The sequence below is a fragment of the Trichechus manatus genome, unplaced genomic scaffold (assembly GCF_000243295.1).
Source record: "Trichechus manatus latirostris isolate Lorelei unplaced genomic scaffold, TriManLat1.0 scaffold00087, whole genome shotgun sequence".
NCBI classification, from domain to species: Eukaryota; Metazoa; Chordata; class Mammalia; order Sirenia; family Trichechidae; genus Trichechus; species Trichechus manatus.
The window spans coordinates 11,441,015-11,466,299 of record NW_004444023.1 but is presented as its reverse complement, the minus strand read 5'-3'; the positions used below and the strand labels follow the sequence as shown (position 1 = coordinate 11,466,299).

At 44.3% G+C, this 25,285-nt stretch overlaps 1 protein-coding gene across 1 annotated transcript in view; it reads right to left on the bottom strand.

The window, feature by feature from the left end:
* Window positions 1-2,630: 2,630 nt before the first annotated feature.
* The window catches only part of NLRP5 (NLR family pyrin domain containing 5), a 57,372-nt gene continuing 34,717 nt past the window's right edge, over window positions 2,631-25,285 (bottom strand). Inside the window, 9 exon segments of the mRNA XM_012557106.1 lie at window positions 2,631-2,763; window positions 4,254-4,424; window positions 7,339-7,509; window positions 10,780-10,950; window positions 13,146-13,316; window positions 17,779-17,949; window positions 19,923-20,087; window positions 22,626-22,796; window positions 23,315-23,324. Coding sequence (XP_012412560.1) covers window positions 2,631-2,763; window positions 4,254-4,424; window positions 7,339-7,509; window positions 10,780-10,950; window positions 13,146-13,316; window positions 17,779-17,949; window positions 19,923-20,087; window positions 22,626-22,796; window positions 23,315-23,324 — 1,334 coding nt within the window.

Sequence of the window (25,285 nt, the reverse complement as noted above, 5' to 3'; positions counted from 1 at the left end):
GACAAGGAATCCTGAATTAAACCTGAAAATTCCTACCCAAAGGCTTATTATGTAAGATAATAAACTTCTATTTAGCCACCTTAGGTCAGGTATTCTGTTACTGGTAGCTTAAAGCTTCCAAACTGATATAAGTACAAACACCCCATACATACGTGTATACATACACACCCCACTGGTGCGGCGGTTAAATTCTCGGCTGCTAACTGAAAAGTCGGCAGTTCAAACCCACCAGCAGCTCTGTGGGAGAAAGATCTGGCGACAGGTTTTTTCTTACATAAAGATTACAGCCTAGAAAATCCTATGGAGCAGTTCTACTCTGTCCTATAGGGTTGCTGAGTTGGAAATCAACTTGATGGCAATGGGTTTGGGTTTTTTTGGTTTTAAGGGAATGGAGGAGTCCCCGGGTGGTGCAAACAGTTAACATGCTCTACTGCTAACCAAAAGGTTGCAGGTTTGAGTCCACCCAGAGGTGCCTCGGAAGAAATGCCTGGCAATCTACTTCTAAAAATTCAGCCATTGAAAACCGTGACACTTATGGGGGTGCCATGAGTAGATTCCAACTTGACAGTAACTGAATCTTTAACTAAAAAGACTGAAATAGTAAAGTGTTGTTAGGATTTAACCCAAGGATTCATGGTGGCTCCCTTACCTGCTCTGTACATGGTGCTCTGTATGTTGTATCGTCATATGTCCCACATGGGAGAAGGAAGACTGGGACTTCTCTAACTCAGAAGGGCTAACCATGGCACCCCTATATAGCCACCTCACACAAACCACCTCATACTGGGGCAATCCATAAGCAATGTGTTCCTGTTGTTAGGTTCCATCGAGTCTATTTCGGCTCATGGTAACCCCATGTGACAGGGTAGAACTGTCCTGTAGAGTTTTCTAGGCTAGAAAGGAGCCCTGGTGGTGCAGTGGTTAAGCCCTCAGCTGCTAACCCAAAGGTCAGTGGCTCAAACCCACCGCTGCTCTGTGGGAGAAAGATGTGGCAGTCTGCTTCCTTAAAGATTACAGTCTTGGAACCCTACAGGGTAGTTCTACTCTGTCCTATAGGGTCACTATGTGTCGGAATTAATCTATAGGAGCAGATTGCCAGATCTTTCTACTGCGGAGCTGCTGGGTGGGTTCAAATCATCAACCTTTATGTTAGCAGCCAAGCACTTCACTACTGTGCCACCAGGACTCCTTTCATCATGGATTTAAAAAATTAAATAAATTAATAATTAAATTAAAATTTTTAAATTAAATTTTAAATTAAATAAATTAAAAAGTAAGGAAAAATCCATATTGGTAAGAATATAAGAAGTTCTCATTCTCCTAGGAACAGACTAAATGTCTGTAGCCATGGTAGCAAGAAACCACCCAACCAGGTTTAAACCCATTCAATGGATCCAAGACAATTTTCTTCAATGAACATGTTTCTACAGGCCAACCAATGACTGCCCTTTGCTTCTGAAATTCAGCCAATCAGGAAAGGATTCACTCCTATGGACACACTTGTGAAAGCCAATCAAGTTTCACCTGAGTAACCAGAAGTCAGAAACCCTTGGGGCAAAATGATTAAGTGCTGGGCTGTTAATCAAAAGGTTGGTGGTTCAAACTCACCCAGCAGTTCCATGGGAAAAAGACATGGCAATCTGCTCCCGTAAACATTACAGCCTAGAAAATCCTATGGGGCAGTTCTACTGTGTCACATGGGGGTCCCTATGAGTCAAAAATTGACTCCACGGCACCTAAAAACAATAAACAGATGTCAGCTCACTTAAACCCTGAAGGTTTTCCAATCCCTGAACTCCACACTTTCCAAAAATCCTACAAAAGATCAGCAGTCTGCCCTGCTCAGAGAGACTTTGATGGGCCAGCATAGCTCTTTACTGTGCTAAGTAATAAATTCAGCTTTGGGTTTATATTTCAGATATTGAGTGATGGTCTCATCGGCCTTTGGCATTTGGTTACGTGCTTTTTTTTCAGCACCTACAGGGTATGTATTAAAATTGGGGGACCACTGGGTGGCACAAACCATTTATACTGGGCTGCTAACCTAAAGGTTGATGGTTCAAACACACCCAGAGGCACTGCGGAAGAAAGACTAGGTGATCTGCTTCTGTAAAGTATAAAAACCAAAAAACCAAACCCACTGGAGGCTTATGGTGACCGCAGGTGTTATAGCTAAGAAAACCTTATGGAACACAGTTCTACTCTGTAACACACGGGGTCACTGTGAGTTGGAATTGACTTGACGGCAACGGGTTTTTTTGTTTTGTTTTCTGAAGACCTAAGTCCCCTCATCCTTTGGCTTTTGAATCATGTCCCCATTGGTCAAGAAGGCCACTTAATACTTTTTCAAGATGCTCTCAGTGTTTATTTTACTTAATTCTCTATATATGCCCTGAGGTAGAACAGACATTCCATAGATGCTGAGGTTCTATGACTTGAAAGTCACAAACCTAAGTCAGAAGCAAACGTTGCCTTGAACATGGAAGAATCACTACCATCAAGGGGTCTTTGTGAGAATCAGAAATCACTTTCCACCTTTGAGAAGGAACTCCTGGGAATGGCTTGCCCCGAGAAAACGGCTCTAAAGTTCCTCCAGCAGAATAGTTGTGAGTGGGAGGGTTTTCATGTCTTCAGTGTTGCCACCAATACCGGTCATCTTGGTCAAAAGAATACCAATTACCGTCAATCACAATTTTGGGCTTCACCCTTTTCAACTCCTCTAGCAGATTCCTTGTTTGCTCAGTATAGTGCCCTCTCCACAGCCTGGGGAGGAAGAAAGGGGACTTATTACTCTAGGATTGTGCTTTTGACTCTTCTTCCTTCCTCATAGCACCTGGAGTCCCCACCAAGGACATCAAACCTTTTCTCGTTCTCTTGAGGAATCTGTTCCCCATAGAATATAAGTAAATCCTTACACATAAAGGAACTCTAGGTGTGACAGGTACTATGCTGAACTTTATAGGCACCTCCTGCTCACAACAATCCTAGGAGGCAGGCATGATTATTCATCCATCTATCCATCCACTCCTTCCTGAGAACTTACTCTGTTCCAGGTCCTGTTACAGGGTTTAGAGGTATAGTGATGAACAAGGCAAAGTCCTAACGCTCATGAAACTTATATTCTAGTAGGACACAAGTATTTAAATAGACACATAGCACTGTACCCATTTTACAGATAAACAGTAAAAAAAAAAAAATTAAAAATCCAGGTCTGACTGTTCTACACCACTTCAGTGACCAAGTCCTATGGTTACAACTTCGATTTTGTCAGAGACTATACAGTCTTATGAGTCATCAGTACAAATATGTTCTCCTTCAACCCAACATTCTGCCTTTTCAGCTTATTTGCTCAGGTGGCCACTGTAAGAGTTTTCCTGGGCTGTATCCAGATCTCCAAATCCACTGAGTCATGCTTTCCAATCCATCTGTACCCTTCTGCCTTCTCTTTTCTCCCTATGCCCCTCAGATCCAACGGTCCACCACTATAATCGCCCCAGTGTTCTTTCTGGCAAAAACTTCAAGTTTGACAAAACTTGAACCCTAGGTAAATCCAACCGCTAAGCTGGACCGTACAGGAGAAAACAGTTAAATCAACTTGGATGTTTGCCATTGACATAAATACCCCATCACCAGCCAAAAGTGGGTTTTCAATCTTATGTTTCTCCAGTCAAGTCTTTATTTCTCTCAATTATAACTATACTTCTTCACTCTTGGGAATGACTTTTACTTCTATTTTTCCTACAGATATGAGATATTAAATAACAAATACATTTCTACCATCAAACATAGAAATCACAAGGAGTCCCTGGCTTGGTGCAAATGGTTAAGTGCTAGGCAACTAACCAAACCCACCCGGAGGTGCATTAGAAGAAAGGCCTGGCAATCTATTTCTGAAAGGTTACAGCCTTGAAAACCCTGTGGAGCACAGTTCTACTCTACACACATGGCGTTGCCATGAGTAGGAATTGACTCAATGGCACGCAACAACAATAACAACAGTAATCCCAAATATTTTATTTGTATGTTGTCTCTCCACCCACCCAATCGTCAGCTCCATGACATCAGGCACCACCGTGCCTCCACCTCTCAGATCCCTGTCTCCCCAGATCTAGCAGAGTAGCCAGAACACAGTCGACACTCACTGGTTGAATAAACCCCAGGTAGTCCATCCACAATTTCAGCTGACCCGATAAACCACCATGCCTGTGAGAGAATCAGGTTTGCATGGCAGCAGATAATCACCAGGGACTTACCCGATTATTTGTAGATTAGATTTGGGACATGCAGAGGCTGAACACAGTTTACTTAGTCCTGAAGGGTCGAGATGATTCTGCATCAGGTTTAGACTGGTCAGGCTCTGGTTGTGGTAGATGGCCGAGGAGAGCTCCTCACAGCAATCAGAAGTCAACCCACATGCCTCCAACCTGAAGGGTGAGACCACCATCAAAATAACCCCAAAGCCAAGGTGGATGGATGAACCCCTGAAACTACTGCCCTGAGAAGATCTTTAAACTTTAAACCAAAAATATCCCTGGAAGCCTTCTTAAAACCAAACGATAGTTTGGCTTAACTAGAAAAATGTATACCTTGAGCATTGTGCTCTTTTAAGATCTATCTATACAGGATCAAATGGACAACCGCAACTCAGAAGATTAGATAGGAATCTTAGGGGGCAGTGAGTTTATGTTAATGGGGGAGGAACAACTTAGAAAAGGAGGGTGAGAATGGTTGCACAATTCAAAGAATGTGATTTATGTCACTGAATTGTACATATAGGAACTGTTGAATTGGTATATGTTCTGCTGTGTATATTCTCAACAACAAAATAAATTTTAAAAAAAAGTAAAGAAAGAACCCCAAAGATCCATTATCAATCCTTCATTCAACCAACATGAGCCGGAAACTAGGTGTTGGCACTACGATAGTCCTGTGAGATGCAAACCAGGCAGATATGCTAAGAAACCTCTAGAACTCACTCAATCAGCAATAAGTCAACTCCAACCCATGGTGCCCCCATGTGTGTCAGAGCAGAACTGCGTTCCATAGGGTTTCTAATGGCTGATCTTTTGGAAGTAGATAGCCAGGCCTTTCTTCCCTGGCACCTCTGAGTAGCTTCAAAACTGCCAACCTTTCGGTTAGTAGCTTAGTGCAAACAGTTTGCACCATGCAGAGACCTCCCATATCACTATTGTTGTTGGGTGCCGTCAAGTTGATTCCGATTCATATTGACCCACATGTCCGAGTAGAACTGCCTCATAGGTTTTCCCAGGCTATAATCTTTATGGAAGCAGATCACCAGGTCTTTCTCTCTCAGAGCCACTGGGTAGGTTTGAACTGCCAACCTTTTGGTTCACAGCCAAGCACTTAACCACTGGCCACCAGGGCTCCTACCCATGACACTAGGGGTGGCAATATTCCTGTTTTGTTGTCAAGGGACTTAATTGGAGGCCGATTTCCCTGTCACACACCATCATCGTGACTTCAATTCCCTCATCCACTCAGCTTTTATCTACCCTGTCACCTCCTATCTTTACTTCAAAAACATCCTATCATTTTTAACAGTCAATTTTGTGTGTCCACTTGGCTAGGCTCTGGTGTCCAGCTGTTTGGTCAAACACGAGTCTAGTTGCTGTTATAAAGCAGTTACATGGAATTAAGTTAGTTGGCCCTAAATAAAGCTGATCACCTTCCATAATGTGGGTGGGCCTCATCCAATTAGTTGAAGCCTTTAGAGCAAAAAGAGATTTCCTTAGGGTGTGTTCCGTCTCTAGACTTGTTATTGTTGTTAGGTGCCGTGAAGTTGATTTCAACTCATAGCAACCCTATAGGACAGAGCAGAACTGCCCCACAGGATTTTCTTCACTGTAATCTTTATGAGAAGGAGCCCTAGTGGTACAGTGGTTAAGCACTCAGCTACTAACTGAAAGGTTGATTGTTTGAACCCAGCCAGTGGCTCCGCGGGAGAAAAGACCTGGCAATCCACACCTGTAAAGATTACAGTCTAAGAAACCCTTTGGGGCAATTCTACTCTGTCACATGGGGTTCACTGTGTATCAAAATTGTCTTGACAACACCCAGCAACAATCTTCACAGAAGCAGATTGCTAGGTCTTTCTCCCACAGAGCCGCTGGGTAGGTTTGACTATAAGTAGAAACTTTGTCATAACACCCTTACTCTTCACTCTTTCTGTTGCCTGACCTACGGATCTTGGACTTGCCAGCTCTCCTCTCCTCCGGTAATGCAAGCCAATTCCGTGAAGCAAATCACTCTCAAAATGTTCTTTGGCTTTCCAATGTTCTTAGGATAAAATCTCACATCTTTACTCTAACCTAAAATGTCTTTCCTTCTTTCCCAGCCTCATCTCATACCACAGTCTCTGATCAAATGTGCTCTCTCCTTCCACAAGGGTGGCATACGTGCAGTTTCTTAACCATATATCAATACCTAAGTTTACTTCTAAGGCACCCTGGTGGCGCAACGGTTAAGCACTCAGCTGCTAAACCAAAGGTTGATGGTTCAAATCCACTCAGTGGCTTTTTGGGAGAAAGACCTGGCAATCTGCTCCCCTAAAGATTGCAGCCTTGGAAACCCTATGGGGCAGCTCCACTCTGTCCTATAGCGTTGCAATGAGTCGGAATCAACTCGCTGGCACACAACAACTTGCTTTTGTCCCTCTTTCTCACTACACCATCTATGCTGCACCAAGAGACCTCGTTATTCACCTATGTATTTATTTCCATCATTTAGCACCATACCTACCACATACATATTAATATTATTTATTGGGTGTTTACTATAAATATTAATATTTATTTATTGAGTGCTGACCTTGAGGTTTACCCTGTCCCCTGCCTTCAGGGAGTTCCTGGGCGGTACAAACTTAACGAGCTCAGCTGTTAACCAAAAGGTTGGAGGTTGGAGTTTATTCAGATGCACCCAGGAAGAAAGCCCTGGGATCTGCCTCGGAGAAATCAGCCATCGAAAACCTTATGAACACAGTTTCACTAATACACTTGGGGCACCGTGAGTTGGAGCAGACTTGAGGCAACTGGTTTTTTTTGGTTACTACCTCAAGGCCCTGTTCTCAAGCATTTGCTGTTTCATTCATTCCACATATAGGAGCTGAGCTGGCATTTGTGCCCACGTATGTGGTTCTGCAAAAGTTTGATTCTAATTGAACTGAGTTGTATAAATGAGAACATCGTTCAAACGACTGTATGCCCTCTCTTCTATGCACAGCCCCGCCCCCTCCCTTCGTCTCCTTCCTTCTGTGCATGGCTCCACCTTGCACCCGGTCCACAAAACCTCACCCTCAGAGCCTCACACGCATCGCCTCACCCGAGCCTCTTCAAAGAGCTGTGCTTGTGTTTCAACCCCTTGCACAGCAGCACAGCCCCGCTGTCCCCCAGGGCATTGTAGGCAAGATCCAGGCTCTTCAGGTGTGGGTTTCTTGCGATCACACAGGACAGATCTTCACAGCAAGCAGGTGTGAGCTGGCACCTCACCAACCTGCAAGAGACACAGAGGAGGAGGTGACTCCCGCGCCTCTGGAGAGAGTGCACAGAAATACTCATGGGATGTCCTTTATCCCTTCCTAACGGGGACTTTAAGGAGCACTGGTGGCACAGTGGTTAAGCACTTGGCTGCTCTGCTAGCTGCTAACTGAAAGGTCAGTGGTTAGAACCCACCCAGTGGCTCTGCGCGAGAAAAGACCTAGCGAATTCCTTCTGTAAGGATGACAGCCTAGGAAACCCTGGGGGCAGTTCTGCTTAGTCACATAGAGTTGCCATGAGCTGGAATTTATCGCAATGGCACCTAATGAAAGCAACAGCAAGGGAGTCAAAAGTCACAACCAGCCACTGGGACTCTCAATAACTTGTCAAGTGGAGTAGCTATCTAAGTGGCTACTGCTCCAACCTATCCGTCACAAGTTTCTTTCTTTTTTTTCAGTCACAAGTTTTAATCACACCTTCAAGTCTGAGGAAGGCTGGTTCCCCAAAATAGTACCAGAAATCCCGTTGATGAGGCAAAGCTGAATATATTCTTACCCCAGTAATGGAGGGCACAACCCTGACAGTTGAAGTAACCGTGGTGGCACAGTGGTTAAGTGCTCAGCTGCTAACTGGTGGTTTGAACCCACCAGCAGCTCCTCAGGAGAAAGACCTGGTGATCTGCTCCTATAAAGATTACAGCTTAGGAAACTCTATGGGGCAGTTCTACTCTGTCACATGGGCTTGCTATGAGTCAGAATTGACTGGATGGCACACAGCTATGGGGTCTTTCCACCCGTTCCTAGATGGAACCATTCAGACTGTATGACACTTGGTAGCTGTGGCAAGAAATGATGGCCAAAAGTGGGGAACAATGTGAGGTGCTTCATTTGGAAAAAGACGAAGACATCAGCACTGGCTTCTACCTGGAGGTGGGATGAAGAGTCTTCACGGAGGAGCAGGAGAGAGATGGAAGGAGCCTGAGTGAGTAGAAGTTGGTGGCATTCCTGACAAAGGGATGCCCGAGAGGGAGAGAAACGATGATAGAATGTTCCAGAAACACTGGATAGGTGTCAGGATCCAACAGTAGAGAGGTCTCATGTCCCGTATCCCCGGTAGAGCTGGAGAGTGGGGAGTGGAAATGGCCCCACAGTAATGGCAGATGGGTCATCTGAGTAGAAAAGAATGAAATAGCCCCGGAGTCCCATATCCTAGCTCAGGATGCTGAGACTAGAATGATCCATTGGGGCTGAGAGAGCCCGGCCCAATGATGCCCTTGGGTCAAGAATGAGGGCTCATACCTGAAAACCAGGTGGCCATGGCCAAGTCTTAGGTGCCAGCTTGAATGAATGACGATAGTGAGACCCAGGTAATCTCCCCTGCAGTGTCCTCACTCGAGAGTTCTCTAGAACGCAAACGCAACCCCAAAGAAAAGGGCATCTCCAGTTGACTAAGATTAAGCTCCTATACTATGCAAGAATAGGGCTTGAAACGTATTTTAATTAAAACAAAGAGAGGAATTAATATTTGGGGGCAATCAGGTTGAATGGGCCATAATCTATATCCAAATCTCCTAGTTATTACTGGGAAAGGAAAGATCTCCTTTTTGGTCCATTCTACCCGTTTTCATTGATCATACGAAAACACTACCAAGTTCACAAAGATTTATAAGGTATATATGAGTAAAACATTAGACATAAACTAAGTGTTCAGCTTTAGGGGATTTTTAAAATTATGGTGCACCATTAAGTGGCACACCATACCATGCTTCATTTTTTATTACGATTATATTTGTGGATCCTCAAGAGGAGGATGTGAGACCAAAGCCACTTGTGTTCTGGTTCCTTGAGAGTTCTAGTTCCCTACATGTATAATCGACAGAGGATTACATGAGACTAAAACCAATTGCCATTGAGCTGATCTCAACTCATGGTGACCCTGTGTGTGACAGACTAGAACTGTGCTCCATAGGGTTTTCAATGGCTGATTTTTTTAATATTTAATTTTTATTTTTTTTTATTGAACTTTAGATAAAGGTTTATAGAACAAACCAGCTTCTCATTAAACAGTTAGTACATATATTGTTTTATGGCATTGGTTAACAACCCCATGACATGTCAGTACTCTCCCTTCTCAACCTTGAGTTCCTTATTACCAGCTTTCCTGTCCCCTCCTGCCTTCTGGTCCTTGCCCCTGAGCTGGTGTGCCCCCTTTAGTCTCATTTTGTCCTACGGGTCTGTCTAATCTTTGGCTAAAAGGTAAACCTCTGGAGTGACTTCACTACTGGGCTAAAAGGGTGTCTGGGGGCCTCAATGGCTGATTTTTTTGGAAGTAGAATGCCAGTCCTTTCTTTCTAGGTGCCTCTGGGTGGACTTGAACCTCCAACCTTTCAGTTAACAGCCAAGTGTGTTAACCATTTGCACCACCCAGAGACTCCCAGGTGAGATTAGACATGCAAAATATTTAGAGCCCTGACTGCCGCATGGTAAGAATACAATAAGCAGTAGTTACTAGGATCCCATCTTTGTAAAACATTAGACATGTTATGCATCCAGGAAAAAAATCCCAGGAAGACATTTGCCAAAATATTAACAGTGGCTGCTGCTTGGTTGTGGGATTGTAGATTTCTGCTTACCGAAATCTTTTCATTTTCCTGCAATCTGTTTAATGATAGAATAATTCTATTAAATAGAATTATTAAAACAAGGGTTGAAGGAGTTTGAGGCTCAGAGAGAAAAAGGAGTAAGAGATAGACCCCCTCCACCTTACATACAAAAAAAAAAAGCTCTAAAGTAACTAAGGGCAAGAAGAACTCCTGAGTTTTAGGGATCAAAGGTGACGTGAAACTCCGTAGTTTCTGCTACGAGGCTTCTGTTCAGAATTTCTCTGCCCTTCCCACACTCACTGTGGCGTCAACACATCAACTTACCTCTGGAAAATGAGCATCAGTTGACCCTGGAACCAGTTTTTGGTTCTGACCTTCCTCCTCACTTCTCTTGACCTTCTAGGAACCCCGGGTCCTGTTATGGTGGACTCAACTCATGACAACCAAAGGAGCCCTGGTGGCACAATGGTTAAGCACTTGGCTGCTAACCAAAAAGTTGGCGGTTTGAACCTACCAGTGGCTCTGCGGGAGAAAGTGGCTCTGAGGGAGAAGGACTTGGCAATCTGCTCCCATAAAGATTACAGCCTAGGAAACCCTATGGGGCAGTTCTACTCTATCACATGGGGTTGCTATGAGTCGGAATTGACTTGACAGCACCTAACGGTAACAACATAGGACACTTACTCTAGGTCCTGGAGGTAACAAGATGGTTCCTTCATGACTTCACACAGCATCTTTATCCCATTGTCTTCCAGGGGGTTCATGCTGAGGGTCAGATGTGTCAGTCTTCTGTTTTTCATGAGTGCAAACGCAAGATAGCCACAGCTGGTTACATCCAAGTTGCACTGACTTAGTCTGTAGGACACACACAAGGGAAGGAAGAGGCTTACATTCATTTCTAGGTGTCAGTTGGGGTAAGTGATTTCTTGGCCTCACTTCAGTTTGCTCCTTTGTAGAAGAGGTGGTATTTAAGATGGTGGTAAAGCTTAAATAGGAGCCCTTGTGGCACAATGGTTAAGCACTCGGCTGTTAACTGAAAGGTCTATGGTTTAAACCCACCAGTTGCTCCGAGGGAGAAAGACCTGATGACCTGCTTCTATGAAGATTACAGCTTAGGAAAACTTATGGGGCAGTTCTACTCTGTCCTGTAAGGTCACTGTGAGTTGGAATCGACTTGATAGCACATGGCGCACACACCACCACCACCACCACCACCACCAGGCTTAAATGACAGGGTATTCCTAAAGTATGTGGCACAGTGCTTGGCAGAGCGCAAGATTCTCTGATCTCTGTTTTCAATTTTCCTTCATACTTCCATGTGTTAGTTTCCTATGGCTGCTGTAACAAATTACCACAAGTTTGGTGGTTTAAGACACAAATTTATAGTGCTGGAGGTCAGAAGTTCAACACAGGTCTCACTGAGCTGAAATTAAGGTGTCAGCAGGGCTGTGCTCCTTCTGGAAGCTCTAGGGGAGAAGAGAATGTTTCCTTTCCAGCTTTTAGAAGCTGCCTGCATTCCTTACTGCCCAGACAGCAATCTCTTCACTCTGACTTCTGCTTCTATCACTGCATTGGTCTCAGCTCTGATCCTCCTGCCTCCTTCCTTCCCTTCTGAGGAACCCTGTGATTACACTGGGCCATCTGGATCATCTGGGATCATCTCCTCACCATACGATCCTTGATTCACTCACATCCACAAAGTCCTTTTTGCCATGTAAGACCACATGTTCACAGGTTCCGGGGATTAGGACGTGGTCACCTTTGGAGGACCATTAATCTGCCTGCCATACTCAGCATTTCCTATCTCTCTTTCACCAGGGAACCTTGGGGCTCTTCAGACGGTAGAGACATACTTGAAGGTTATATTCTTTAACAGATGTTCTGGCTATACCTATTTCCATCAAGTCGATTCTGACTCATAGCAACCCTACAGGACAGGGTAGAACTGCCCCATAGGGTTTCCTAGGCTGTAATCTTTATGGAAGCAGACTGCCACATCTTTCTCCTGTGGAGTGGCCAGTGGGTTCGAACCACTGACCTTTCGATTAGCAGCCGAGTGCTTTACCATTGTACCACCAGGGCTTCTTTTCTGGCTATAGGTATACATTAACCCATGCATGCTTTTCATTCTTATGAAGTTATTGGTAGACAAATTCATCAAGGGAGAATGAAGTGACAGAAAGCAAAGTGACCCCAGTGTAGTATGGAGAGTAAGTTAACAGTACTCAATAGGAAAAACAGAAGTCTCTCGTTCTCCCTGTCAAGCCAAAGATTTATCACAGAGGGGTAATCTGACAACACAAGAGGGCTTTTTTTTTTTTTTTTAAATAGTACTAGGGCTACCTTAAAAGGAGCCCTGGTGGTACAGTGGCTAAGTGTTCGGCTGCTAACTGAAAGGTTGGTGGTTTGAACCCACCAGCTGCTCCATGGGAGAAAGATGTGGCGTCTGCTTCTGTAAAGATTACAGGCTAGGAAACCCTATGGGGCAGCTCCACTCCATCCTATAGGGTCGCTACGAGTCAGAATCAACTCGACACCAATGGGTATAATGAGTGGGGCCACCTCGCACGATGGCCATAGGATATGTTCACAGCATAGTCTGTGTGTGGCGTTCCCTGGAGTTGTGCAACCCACAGTCAGTATAACTGGGTGTTGGCCCCGTATCACCCTTATCACCATCTGAAAATATCATTCATTCATTTCTTATCTAATCCATCCCCACCCAGAATTTAAGTTATGTGAAAGTAGGGACTGCCATCTGTCTTTCATCTCCATATTCCTAGCACCCAACAGTGGTTGCCTGTAGTAGGTGGTTAATAAACATTTGAATGAACAAAGACTTCCCACTGTAGGGAAACACAAGGCAGAGATGGGATCTTCCAAGAAAGGGGGGACTCTGAGAGATGATGAACAGGGGCAGGACTTGGCACTGATCAGGTCCCTTTGTCATAACTCTCTCCATGCCCCCTATTGCTTTGCACTTTGAGACTGACACTGCTGTGTTTGTTAGACAGCTAGGAAGTCCCCACAGGGAGAGGTCTCAGACTCACACCAGCCTCTTTAGACCACAGTTGGGGTTTTTTATGGCTCCACACAACAGTTTCACGCCTTCACTCCCCAGGTTGTTGTCCGACAAGCACAGGTGAGTCAGGTTCTGGTTGGTGAAGAGGGCCAAGGCCAGGTCTTCGCAGCCAGCAGCCGTGAGGCCACAGTTCCCCAGTCTGCAGGAAGAGAGCCCCAGAAAGGGCATGATGAGGTCTGTTCTTAAAAGTTTCAGCTTGCCTTCCCTTGTAAGGAAGGGAAAGAAACGTCACTCGCATATAGATGATTTCACATTATGCCTGCCTTTAACTTGTAAACTCAAATACTTCGGCCCCAAATTAGCACACTAAATATATGGTAAAAACCTGCGAAAGCCACAACCTGTGCAAGGCAGAAACCTGTCAGAGAAGGAAAATTATTTTCCATTAAAACAAATGACAGGGAAGTGGTAAGACTGCACCCTGTCAAAGGTGGAAAACTTGCAAGACCTGGAAAAACAAGGCAGTCCTAATGAGTTTGGGCTCCCACAGGTTTCACTGTAGTACCTCTCTCATGTTACTCATTTAACCATTACAAAGCTAAATGGATTAACACATGCAAAATGATTAGGCCAGTACATTGCATATTGTAGCTGTTAGGTGTCGTTGAGTTGGTTCTGACACATAGCGACCCTGTGTACAACAGAATGAAACACTGCCCGGTCCTGTGCATCCTTACAATAGTTGCTATGTTTGAGCCTGTTGCTGTAGCCACTGTTGTCAAAGCTATCTTAATGAGGGTCTTCCTCTTTTTCGCTGACCTTCTACTGTACCAAGCATGATGTCCTTCTCCGGGGACTGGTCCCTCCTGATAACATGTCCAACGTAAGTGAGATGAAGTTAGCTGCCGCCAAGCCTGCCACAACTCATGGTGACCCCATGCACAATCTAACAAAACTCCACCTGGTCCTGCATCATCCTCGTGATTGGTTGTGATTAGACAATTGTACTTCATAGGGTTTTCATTGGCCGTGTTTTGGAAGTAGATTGCCAGGCCCTTCTTCCTAGTCTGTCTTAGTCTGGAAGCTCCGCTGACACCTGTTTAGCATCACAGCAACACGCAAGCCTCCACTGACAGACAGGTGGTGGCTGCACAGGAGGTGCATTGGCTGGGAACCAAACTCACGTCTCCAGCATAGAAGTTGAGAATTCTACCACTGAACTAGCAAGCACATACTCAATATTATTGACAGCAATCTATTGACAGCAATCTCTTCCAATGCAGGAAGAAACACTAGCTGAGTGGGACTGATAGAGCGTATGTTGGCCTCTAATGTGGTACCCCATCCTGGGTTTTTAAAGCGTAATTTGTGCTGTTTGGTTTTCCACTTTTGGTCTGACTTGAGACCCAAACTCCTGCTGAAGGTAGGGTACCAATGCCTCATTTGCCCGGACTGTGGGACACCCAGGAGGAAATTCCAAGGTAATAGCTCAGTTCCTTAGGCATTAAATAGGAGCCCATGTTTTGGCTTTGCCCTTTACTAGTTATATGACCTTGGAGACTTCCCTTCTTTTTTGGGATTCTATTTTCCTTATCAGTAAACTGGGAATGAAAAATAACCCCTACTTTATGGGTTGGTTGTGAAGATGGTGTTAATGGGAACAGAGCACTTAGCATAGAGCCCAGTGCTCAAGAATGCCATAGATGGCAGCTCTAACCAACCACAACCTATGACTTTCACCCCGGCTTTAAGATACAAAGGGAAAGATTTTTAAAAATATTGGATGGAAAGAATTGAGGATATAAAATGAATGGAACCCAGAGAAAAGTAGCATTAAGAATTTATTCTTTAATGCTCCAGAGTAAATAGGGCATTGAATGATATAACTCAATTTATATAGCCGACTCTGAGTACTTTGGGCAGTTTAACCCCTTTTCTGATAATTCAAAAAAAAAAAAAGGGCAGCTGAAAGAGGTTTAAGAGCAAGGCCTAGAAATTTCTGCGATGGTGGAAGTGTTCTATGTCTGCGCTCTCCAATGTGGCAGCCACTGTCCACATGGCTATTAACACTCAGAAGGAGCCCTGGTGGCGCAGTGATTAAGTGCTAGGCTGTTAACTGAAAGGTCGGTGGTGATTTGAACTCCCCAACTGCTCTGCAGGAGAAAGATGTGGTAGTCTGCTTCCTTAAAGGTTACAGCCTTAGAAACCCTATGGGGCAGTTCTGCTCTGTCGCATAGAGTCACTATCAGTTGGAATCGACTCGATGGCAACGGGTTTATCAACACTCAGCTTGTGGCTAGAGCAACTGAGAAACTGAAGTTTTAACTTCATTTAATTTCTTAATTTAAATCTAAATAGCCACATATGGCTAGTAGTTACCCTAGTGGACAGTGTAGTCACCACCCTCAACTAGATGTAAACTGGAGGCCCGTGGGCTAAACAGGACTCACAGTTTTATCTGGTTTGGACTGTAAGGTCTTTTTTCTTTTTCTTTTTTTATGCTAGAGTTAGTGAAAAATATTTAAAATGCCAGAAAATTCACAAAAAATTCAAGTTTCCAGGTGCACTTGTAAAAAGTCTACAGATGCAGCAACAATCCACTGGAACAGAGAAAGAATCTACTTTCTTCAGAACACACCCAGTGATCCAACAACTCTGATGTTAGGCCCAGATTAAAGATCCCCTAGAGCTGTGCTGTCCAGTCCAGTAGACGGTAGGCACACGTGGATATTGAGCACTAGACATGTGGCTTGTGTGACCAAGGAACTGGATTTTATATTTAAATTTAACAGCCACAGTGGCTAGTGGCTACCATATTGGATGGCACAGCTCTGGAGAATCAGCTGTGACTCTGAATCCCAGCTTCACCACTTGATAATGGCCCAAACTTGGTCAAGTGATTTAGCCTTTCAAAAACCTTGTCTCCTCATTTATCAATAGAGTTAGCAAGGTTAGTAACTAGCGACGTCAGTTAGTAAGCTATACCCTACTGCCTAGACCTGTTTTGAGAACTAAGTGAGACACGTATGGGAAAGTTTTAGCACTGTACTTGGCACAGCTCAATAAATGCTTAATAAATGATTGTTATAATTGCTACTTCTTGTCCCCTCCCCCCCATCCATCTTAATCCATTGCCCTAGAGTCAACTTTGACTCATAATGACACTGTAGGGGCAGAGCAGAACTTCAGGAATCTTTACTGAAGCAGATTGCTGGGTCTTTCTTCCAAGGAGCCGCTAGGTGGGTTCGAACCACTGACCTTTTGGTTAGCATCCAAATGCTTAACCACTGCACTACCAGGGCTCCTTTCTACCATCATAGGATAAGTTATCAGCAAAAAAGCTACATCCCCTAGTGCCATTAGCTGTGCGGGATGGGGAACTATCACCCCCTTGTGTTTCCACATTGAAGAATTTATGCTGGAATCACATTCCTGGACCTTTCTCTACTCCTCACTCTCTCTTCTCCACAGGAGGAGGTGGGAGTTATCCAATTCATCAGTTTGGAAGTTGCTTTGCCCAGACGCTCCTGCTTTGTGAGCCAGGCTGCGCCCAGAATGCGCGTACTGTGGTCTGAACTCAGCCAGGCCATAAGGAAGTGCCCCCATGAAGGAGGCTTGGTGTGTATAGCTCTTTTAATGCCTAGGAGGGGTCATTCTTTCCAGTTATGGTATCAAGCATTAACCAACCCGTTTGGCCACACATCTAAGTCATGCTCCAAGAGAACTTTATCAGTGAGAAAACTGCAGCCCCTTTTTGTGAGTTCCATCTGGCTGACTCCTGCTTCTATCCGTCACATTAGTTCAGAGCGCAGTAGCAAAGATACAGGTGTTACTGAGCCTTCTTTGAACCTCAGTATTGGGGCACCCCCATAAGGTCACAACTCCCATTCTAACCCTTGACTTCTGTATCATTTTTTTTTAAGTGTTAAAAAGCAAAGATGTCACTTTGAGGACTAAGGTGTGCCTGACCCAAGCCATGGTATTTTCACTCGCCTCATTTGCATGAGAAAGATGAACAATGAATAAGGAAGACTGAAGAATTGATGCCTTTGAATTATGGTGTTGGGGAAGAATATTGAGTATATCAGAGACTGCCAGAAGAACGAATGAGTACATGAAAAAGTACAGCCAGAACAGAATCCTCCTTAGAAGTGAGGATGGCGAGACTTGTCTCATGTACTTCAGATGTGTCATCAGGAGGAACCAGTCCCTGGAGAAGGACATCATGTTTGGTAAAGTAGGAGAAAAAAATCCATTGCTGTAGAGTCGATTCCAACTCATAGGGACTATCGGACAGAGTAGAACTGCCCCATAGGGTTTCCAAGGAGCAGCTGGTGGAATCGAACTGCCAACCTTTTGATTAGCAGCTGAGCTCTTAACCACTGCACCACCAGGGCTCCTAAAGCAGAGGATCAGCGAAAAAGAGGACGACCCTCAATGAGATGGGTTGACACAGTGGCTGGAACAATAAGCTCAAACACAGCAATGATTGTATGGATGGCACAGGACGGAGCAGTGTTTTGTTGTATTGTACATGCGGTCGCTATGAGTCAGAACCAACTCAGTCGCACCTAACAACAACAACACCTCCCCCGCTCCCCCTCTACTTGGATGATCCCAATTGAGAGAAGACAACCCTGGTAAAAGGAAGAGGGACTTACATCAGCTTCTTTAGGTTGCTTCTGGTGAAACTCAAAACATTGCAGAGTGTCTTCAGCCCCTCGTCTGTCACCTTATTTCCTGTCAGGCTGAGGGAGTTTAGGCTGGCAGATATAACCAGGACTTGGGAGATCTCCAGACAGCAGGTGTGGGTTAACCCACAGCAGTCCAACCTGCAGAGAGAGGCAGCATAAAGCACATCCCCAGCCACGCTGCCCCATCAATGTGGTTCTGCCTCTGTCTCTCCTCAGGAGACATTTTTTGCTGCCCCCAAAACCAGTAACCAAACCCAAACCAGTTGCTTCTGAGTTGATTCTGACTCATGGTGACCACATATGTGCAGAGTAGAACTGTACTCTATGGGGTTTTCAATGGCCGTGACCTTTCTGAAGTAGATGGCCTGTCTTCTGAGGCGCCTCTGCGTAGGTTCAAACCACCAACCTTTTTGCTAGTAGTAGAGCACCTTAACTATTCGTGCCACCCAGGCACTATTCATTTCTTTATTAAAACCAAGCCAAACCTGTCTCCTTTCCCTGTAATAAACCATAACTGTGAGTATAACAGCATTCAGCGAGTTCCATGAATCCCTTTAGCAAATTATCGGTCCTGATGGTGGTTTTAGGAACCACCTGAAATTGCAGCTGGTGTCAGAAATGAGGGCAATCTTGTATGGACTGTGCTCACTCTAAACTGTGCAGCCAGCCTAACTCTGTCACCTGCTCAAAAGCATCCCTGCTTTTGATCATGCCCTTTTTTGGGGTTTCATGGTACTTAACCAAAACCAGTTGCTGTCAAGTGAGTTCCGACTCATGGTGCCCCCCCGGTGTGTCAGAGTAAAACTGTGCTCTGTAGGATTTTCAATGGCTGTGACCTTTCAGAAGTAGATCATCGGGACTTTCTTCCAAGGTGCTTCTGGATAAAGTGGAACTGCCAACTGTTTGGTTAGTATCCAACTGCTTAACCATTTGCACCACCCAGGGACTTCTTGCTGTCTCCAAACTTTTCCCAGAGCAACCCATTTTCCTGGACTCACTGCACTTCAGCCACCTGGGCCATCTTGTTGGTCTCCAGACACTGTTTGCTCCACCTCAGGACGTGGACATCTGCTGTGCCTTCAGTTTGCAACATTGCCCCACCCAGGTCTTTATGTGGTTTGTTTCTTTCCTTCCTTCAACTGGGCCTCTTGGAGTCTTCTCTTCAGAGTAAGCTGGTTTCACTACTCTGCTTAAACTGTACTCGCCCTCTGTTGAGCATTACTTTATTCACAGCAATAGTCACCAGCCAACATTGCACATATTTATATTTGTACTTGTTTAGTGTCTGTCTTCCTCTCTGGAATGTATTCTTCCTGAGGGTAGGGTCTTGGATTGCTTTGTTCCGACGCATCTTAAGTACCTGCGATAGTGCCTAGTACATAGTAGGCACTGTAACATTTGCTGAATAGTCACTTTGAAGACTGAAGCGCACCAAACCGAAGCAAAACAACACCACAGAAGAACTAGATGGTGTCCAGCTATCACTACCGACCATTCTAATCAGGGCCACAATAGACGGACCCTAATAGAATGGGAGAAACATGTGGAACAGAACCTCAAATTACAAATCAAAACACCGAATCAAATCAAAATGGAACACCGAATCAAAACACACAGAACAAAACACAAAACAGACCTGCTAGACTAGCTGAGACTGGAGGACTCCCTGAGACTATTGCCCTGAGATACTCTTCAAACCTGAAACTGAATCTAACCCTTGTAGCTAGATAACAAATTGGTTAAAAAAATAATGAATATCACCCATAAGTACTGTGTTCCTTTAAAAAAAAAAAAAAATCACCTATATGAGACCAAATGGTCAGCAACTGCTTTAAAACCAAGATTAGAAGGTAAGGGAGCAGGAAAACTAGATTAATGGAAATGGAATAACGAGAACAGAAATAATGAGAATGTTCACGCATTGTGAAGAATGTAACCAAGATCTCTGAACAACTTGTGTTGAAATTGTTGAATGGGAACCTAAACTGCTGCGTAAACCTTCACAATAAAATATTATTTAAATCTAAATTTAATTTAAAAACACAATCAAATATTAAAAAAAAAAAAAAACAAAAAAAACAACCAAACAAAACCCATTATTCTGGATTTACCTCAAAGACTCCAGTGAACAGTTTGGGTGTTTCAATGCTCCACACACTGCCTCTATGTCTTCATTGTTCAGGTGTATGCTTTCCAAGTCAAGATATTTTAGCTCTTGGTTGATAAGAGTAGTCCAGAGATGTTGGAGACCAAGGGTAATTTGTGCATTTTTAAATCTACAGAAGAGAAAAAAAGAGAGAGAGGAATTAGACACTGGTGAGATTTAGTCATGTCCTAATTGTTTCTTCTCACCCTTCTCCTGTTCCAGCTAAACTATCTAACTGTTTTCATTTATTTGATTTAAAGTTACAAATACTTGAACACCTGTGATATACCAGGCACTAGGAATAGAGTATGAAACATTACTAACAACCTCTGCCACTGTGGAGCTTAATCTAGTTGTGGAGACATTCAACGAAGGGCTGAACAACAATTATGCTTAAGAATCAAGTGCTATGTAGTCCATTATGAATGGGATAGAACTACAAATAGATATGTAATCAAGTCCAAGTTAAAAAAGAAGTCAAAATGTCAGAACAGCGTGTTCGCGTGATACCATTTGGATAATAAAGCATCCACACACCACACCACTATTTGCTCATAATTGCATGGAAAACTTATGGAAAGTTAAAAGATGTGAAAGTGGTTAATTAAGTGGTTAATTGAGGAGGGGTCAGGGGACTTACTTTAAACCCTTTGTACTTCAGTCTCTTTACCATTATCATGTGTTACAGGTTGAATTGTATCCTCCAAAATGATATGTTCTAGCCCCAACCCCCGATACCTGTGAAAGTGACCTTGTTTGGAAACAGGGTCTTTGCAGATGTAATTACTCAGCATGAGGTCATGTTGGAGTACAGGGTCTTTGCAGATATACTTATTCAGCATGAGGTCATATTGGAGTATGGTGGGACATAATCCAATATGAGTAGCATCCTTATAAAAAGAGAAGAAAATAGACACACAGAGGGAAGATGGCCATGTGAAGACAGAGGCAGAGATTGGAGTGATGCTGCCACAAGCCAAGGATTGCTGGCAACCACCAGAAGCTGGAAGAGGCAAGAGGCAAGGAAGGATCTTCCCTTAGAGCCTTTGGAGAGAGTGAGGCTCTGCCAACACCTTGACTTCGGACTTCTAGGCTTCAGAACTGAGAGACAATTTCTGTTGTTTTAAGCCACCCAGTTTGTAGTAGTTTGTTACAGCAGCCCTAGGAAACTAATACATCATGTATTACTGTTGTTTTACAAATACAGTGAAGACACGGATTAAAGCAAAGTACAGTGTACGATGAGAGTTTAAAACAGGAGGAGAGATGGTAGGGGAGACTGCGGGGAGAGTTTTCCAAGTCAAAAATACTTAAGATAACACCTGAAAGGGGAGTGAAGGTGAACAAGGGATTGTTTTGGGATCAGCAAGCTCCTTGGCACAGTCCAGCTTAGGGAACTGCTTAGAGAAGACATAGATGTTGTAGGAAGTAGAAGAGGTTTGCAACCAAAGATTTGACCTGTTCTAGTCTTAGGCATCACATGTGCTGTATTGGGTCTTGGAGGGAAAAGTAAAGAGGAGAGCCTTTGTCTTAAATTAGAACCAGCAGTTCATTTCTTACTCCATGTACCTGGTATAGTGCATCTTAATTGTTGTTAGCTGCCTTCAAGTAGGGCCCCCAACTCATGGTGACCCCATGCACAGTGGGATTGAACCATTGTGATCCATAGGTTTTCATTGGCTGTAGATAGCCAGGCCTTTCTTCCTGGTCCATCTTAGTCTGGAAGCACCACTGAAACATGTTCAGTATCACAGTAACACACAAGCCCCCTCTGACAGATGGGTAGTAGCTGAGGAACTCAAAAGGTATTCACATATTTGTTACCTTATTTCAAATATGTTGCTGTTGAGTCGATTCTAACTCATAGTGACCCTACAGGACAGAGTAGAACTTGCCCAAGGCCTAGGAAGTCGCAGACCTTACAGACTCCAAGGCTGTAATCCTTATGGAAGGAGCTGTGGTGGTGCTGTGGTTAAGCTCATAACTACTAACCAAAAGGTTGGTGATTTGAACCTACCAGCCACTCTGTGAGAGAAAGATATGGCAGCCTGCTTCCATAAAGATTATAGTCTGGGAAACCCTATGGGCCAGTTCTATTCTGTCCTATAGGGTTCACTGTGAGTTGGAATCAAACTTGATGGCAATAGGTTTTTGAGTTTTGGTAATCTTTACAGAAGAAGATTGCCACATCTTTCTCTCGCAGAGTGGCTGATGGGTTTGAACCACTGACCTTTCAGTTGGCAGCCAAGTGCTTAAGCACTGCACCATCAGGTCTCCTTGTTACTTATTTGTTAGCCTAGAAACATTAAGAACTGATTTAAAAGGGTCCCATAATCATGCCCTTTGGTTTTGCCATTACCTTATACTCTACCATTTGCCTGAAATGAACTCCCCTTGTCTTCTCTACTAACCAACTCCTACACATCCTTCAAGACCCAGAGTAAATGAACCTGCCTCAGTAATTCCTTCACAAGGACTTTAGCCACTCCCTACTCTGTGCCGTTGAGAACTTGGTTCCTATAGCTTCTACAGCACTTATCCCATCAGAATACATTGGTGGGGTTATAGAGTGGTCTTCTCTCAGTAAATGGGGAGGGCTGTGGGAGAGGAGAGCCATAACATAGCCATATGAAGGGGTTCCCTTCAACCAGGGACCGGGCAGTCTTACATCAGAGTCTGTATTTTGCAGGTTGGATGCTTCAGCTTGGAACAGAGAATCCTCATGGCCCATTCGTTCAGAACACTGCCGCTCAGGTCGAGCAGTCTCAGGGTCTTGTGAGTGCTGAGCACCATGCAGAGGTTTTGCCAGAACACAGTAACGAGGGTCTTAGGCTTTGTCCTAGGTCAGAGGAAGAAAAACACATGCTTTCACAGGATGAGTATTAACAGAAGAGACTGCCCCAGCAATGTCTGAGGACAGAAACCAGTTTGCTAAAGCAAGGCAGGGATAGCCTTAGAGGCTTTGAAGCCAACTTCATGGTCACTACCCCATGCTTTGCTTCACTGCAGTCCTGCCCACCCTGCCCCATGAATATTTTGATACCTGAGGGGGTATGCTAGAATGATTAGGAGCCTCCAGGTCTTGAATCAGATTTGTTTTTAAACTCTAGCTCCCATTGGCTGGGCAAGTCTGAGGGAGTGAGTGGTTTTTAAAAGAAAACAAAACAAAATCAGTTGCCATCAAGACAACTCCAACTCATGGCGACCCCATGTGTATCAGGGTAGAACTGTGCTCCATAGGGTTCTCAGTGGCTGATTTTTCAGAAGTAGATCACAAGGCGTTTCTTCTGAGGTGCCTCTGGGTGGATTCAAACTGCCTACCTTTTGGCTAGTAGCTGAGTGCTTAACCATTTGCACCACCCGGGGACTCCTTGTAGTTGCTATTTTATCAAGGTCTTAGCATGTACCAGAAACCCTGGTGGAGTAGTGGTTAAGAGCTACGGCTGCTAACCAAAAGGTTGGCAGTTCAAATCCACGAGGTGTCCCTTGGAAGCCCTATGGGAGAGTTCTACTCTGTCCTATAGGGTTGCATGAGTCGGAATTGACTCGACGGCAATGGGTTTGATTTTTTGGTAGCATGTACCAGGCACTGTGCTGGACTCCTTCCAAGTCAGAGTTTGATGTAGTTCTAGATCCATGAGACCTGTTGCTGTTGAGTCAATTCTGACTCATAGCGACCCTATAGGACAGAATAGAACTGCCCTATAGGGTTTTCTAGGCTCCCTTTTTTACGGAAACAAACTGCCACATCTTTCTCCTGCAGAGCTACTGGCGGGTTTGAACCACCGACATCTTGGTTAGCAGCTGAGTGCTTAACCACTGTGCCATCTATTTCCTCCATTTTATAGATAGCCATAGAGCTAGTGAGTTGCTGAGTTGAAATGCAAAACCAGGTTTGCCCAATGCTTTCTTACCAGTAAACACGAGTGGTTGATTTAGTTCTGATAGTATTAGTAGCCAATATTTACATGTTGATTAAGTGCCAGGATCCCTGGTGGCACAATGGTTAAGTGCTTGGCTACTAACCGAAAGGCTGGTGGTTCAAATCCACCCAGTGGCTCTGCAGGTTATAGCCAAGGGAACCCTACGAGGACAGTTCTACTCTGTCATGTGGGTTCGCTAAGTGGGGTCGTTATGTGTTGGAATCAACTTGATGGTACCCAACAACAACTAAGTGCCAGGCACAGTTCATAAGTGCTTCAGCTATATAAGCTCGTTTTCTCCTAACAACTCAGTAGGTAGATGCCATTACCTCCATATTACAGATGAGGAAACTGAGGCACAGAGCAGCTGAGAAACTTGCCGAAGGCCTAGGAAATCGCAGACCTGGATTCAAAGACCAGCAGGTGGGCAGTGATGTGTACCATTGGCTGGTGTACCATTCTGGGTGGTGGTAGGATGGACATTCAGACAGTCAAGCAAAGCACATTTTCTAGACCCGCTCCATTCAGTACAGTAAGTACTAGCCACGTGTGGTGAGTCAAACTTAGTTAGAATGGAATAAAATGAAAGATTCTGTTCCTTGCTTGCTTCAGCCACATCTGAAGTACTCAACAGCATATGTAGCTAGTGGCTGCCATACTGGACAAGGCATAATAGAACAGTTTCATCATCATAGAAAGTTCTATTGGATAACAATGCTCTAGACTATTCTAGACAAGCAAGGCATAAACCTGAAAGATCACATTGATAGGAGGAAATTTAAAAAAAATACACATCCCCAGGTGCCAATCCCCCAGATTTTCCTTTGATAATCTTGGGTTGTTATGTGCAGCTGAGTCGATTCCAACTCATAGCAACCCTATATGACAAGGTCTTTTCTCCTGCGGAGCCGCTGGTGGATTGGAACCACCCACCTCTTGGTTACCAGTCAAGCATTTCATCGTTGGCCACCAGGTATTGGGTGGGGCCTAGTGTTGTGAAAAAGCAGCCCTGGTGGAGCAGCGGTTAAGTGCTCAGCTGTTAACTGAAAGGTTGGCGGTTCAAACTCACCAGGTGAAAGAAATGGCAGTCTGCTTCCATAAAGATTACAGCCTTGGAAACCTTAGGGAGGAGTTCTACTCTGTCACACAGAGTTGCTATCAGTCAGAATTGACTTGATGGCAAACAACAACAATAGTATTTTGAAAAAGCTTATCCAGGTATTTACAGTGAGTGAGTTCCAGGTTCTGTTATTTTAAACAGCTGGATGGCATTTGGGTGATTCATCCTAAAACAATTATCTGCGATGCTGACATTTTGGGAAATAACGCCAAATCTCAGCAGTAGGCATATGAGGATCAGTAGCTTGTTTAGAGTGAAATTGCAGAGGTGAGGTCCTCACCTTTG